At 30.7% G+C, this 2420-nt stretch overlaps 1 protein-coding gene across 1 annotated transcript in view; it reads right to left on the minus strand.

Annotated features, from left to right (window-relative positions):
- LOC119586318 (inositol 1,4,5-trisphosphate receptor-like) overlaps positions 1-2420 on the minus strand; it is a gene marked incomplete at its 5' end in the record, with an annotated part of 125834 nt that overhangs the window by 28517 nt on the left and 94897 nt on the right. Inside the window, 2 exon segments of the mRNA XM_037935029.1 lie at positions 1241-1380; positions 1890-2004. Of these exon segments, the coding sequence (XP_037790957.1) occupies positions 1241-1380; positions 1890-2004 (255 nt within the window).

A 2420-nucleotide genomic window follows, 5' to 3' on the forward strand; every position in this document is an offset into this window, starting at 1 on the left:
CCCATAAGTATAAAAAACTTACATGAAAAATACTTATGGGTTGTAAACTTTGCACAGTAATATGAATCACTCTGATGACATGCTTTGAATCATGTCAAATATGTCAGGCACATAAACACTTACTCCTGCAACATTCCTAGCAAGCCTGGTTATTACTTTAAAGTTTCATTCCTCTTGTGGAATTTAAAGCTAACATTCAGTAATGAACAGTATTCAACATGCAGTCACAAGATGCTAACATCTTAACATCCAATATGAGGTAACAACACTGTATCTGTTGCAAATTTTGCATGTATCTAGTATGAAATCTCAATAAACTTTCATCAAATGTTTTCATGCATGATCTTGAGACTTATTACTCATTCTAATGTACCATTTTGAGAAACGATGTATTGTAGCAAAGAAATCTTTTAGCACTCATGATTTGGATATACAGAGTGTATATACTTACATTTAATACATTTTTTTCAGCTATGAGAAATATTTTACAAAAAATGTGATTTATATATTTATAGAAAATTTGAAAATGTCTTTCTCACATGTTTGCACTGTCTTGTTCTAAGTAAAGAATCAAATAATCTCAAGTAATATTCATAACAAGTGTTAGCATTGCCTGAGAAAAAAAAAATCCATACTCTCAACCAACATGCTTTAAGCTTTATCATTCTCAATATTCTTATCTCGCAACCAATCCCTACCAATAAGCTTTGTGCTTCAGGCTTTATGTTGCAGGGAAACATGCTAAACAATCTTACATGCAGCTTTTTTCTAAGGTGCTAAATACCTTAATAGTAATAAAATACAGAAATATTATATTTACTTTCCTTTCTATTCATGCAAGACTTTAATATCAAAGACTTCTAAAATAATACTGATATTGTAACAAATATAACAGGAAAAAATATATTGTTGTTAAAAGACAACAATTTTCTATATATGGGGGTAGAGCATCACACTTTCTGAAACATTAATATAAGTTAATTTGTTCTGTATCACAGAATGAAAAATAGAATGAAATAGGGTATGTGAATTACAGCTTTTCTTCCTTTCTTGTTTTAATTACTTATAATACTGATTTTATGATTAATCCTCCTTTAGAAACCAAAGATCACTGAAAAACAACATGCATGAATAGGAAATAAAATTCCAAGAAAATTTCACAGCTAAAGGATAACCAATGTAACTTTAATTGCCACATATACATGAAATAAAGGATGAATAAGCAATCTGTGGAACTTACAGATGTAGATGAAGCATCCCTTCGTGTGGCTCTTTTGCTCCACTGGGTCGCCGTCCTGGACATGATGATGTTGGTGCGCTGGGACATGCTTACAACTTGAGCTTCTAGGTCACTAGGAATGGAGATATTATGCTTGCGAGCTGGAAGTAAAAGCAGTAGTCTTCAGTCTCAGTAAACTTACTGAGTCACGATTGCCAGTGATGAATTAATTTAGGTTAATTTCTCTAAAATGTATTTAGACTAACATAATATTTATCCATTCCCCATAAAAATCTAGTTTTGTAACTGCTAAACAACAGAAACTTACTTTAAATTGTAAAAGACTCAAATAATAGAGAAAATATATAAAATAAATAATTATGAAAAAAGAGAACCCCATTTGGACAATACAGACTTATTCCAATTAAAGGTAAAAAATAACAATCTAATATACATATTTCATATATTTTTGCACAGCAATATAAAGCAATAAGGCATAAAAAAATAACACCAGACAAAGGTAAGACAACTTCTCTGGAGATATCAAATATCCTAAACAAAAAAGATCATTAACCCTTTCATAAATGCCTGAATTTGATAGAAAGAAAAAAGTTTAAAGTGAAATGAAACAAAACCCTACAAGATAAATATAAAATTATAACTAACTTACCAACTTCTGTAAGAGTTTTTATACAGTTCTCTACATTGACCCTCTGGTGTCCCAAGACAGCTTGGCTGACTCTGTACACATGGTGGAGCAGTTGCACAAACACTGGCTGCCGTGTCTGAGTTAATGGAATGTTATTGAGGATAACTTTATGCACTTTAGGGGAGATGTGTTGAATGCAATGAGATGAACACTGGAGACCCATCTGCTAAATACTTTATTTAACAAAATCCCAAATTAGAACATACTCCAAAAACAAAAATTCTTTTAAATAAATTACTATATAGAAGACATCACTTCTAGATATATCAGAACCAAAACTCATATCTCTCTGTTCTTTAACCCCTATCAAAAGAATAACAAAGGCTAAAAAGAAATACTGAAATAATTTTAAGTCATGTATGTAACTTGCAGCATAGCGTAAAATCTATCAAAAATATTTAGTGAGATTCTAACACTAATATGTTAATAATCTGCATGTTCATATTAGTGTACTGTGAAACTACTCCATAAAATTCTTGGTAAGTTATTCTT

Source organism: Penaeus monodon, chromosome 21 (assembly GCF_015228065.2).
Source record: "Penaeus monodon isolate SGIC_2016 chromosome 21, NSTDA_Pmon_1, whole genome shotgun sequence".
NCBI classification, from domain to species: domain Eukaryota; kingdom Metazoa; phylum Arthropoda; class Malacostraca; order Decapoda; family Penaeidae; genus Penaeus; species Penaeus monodon.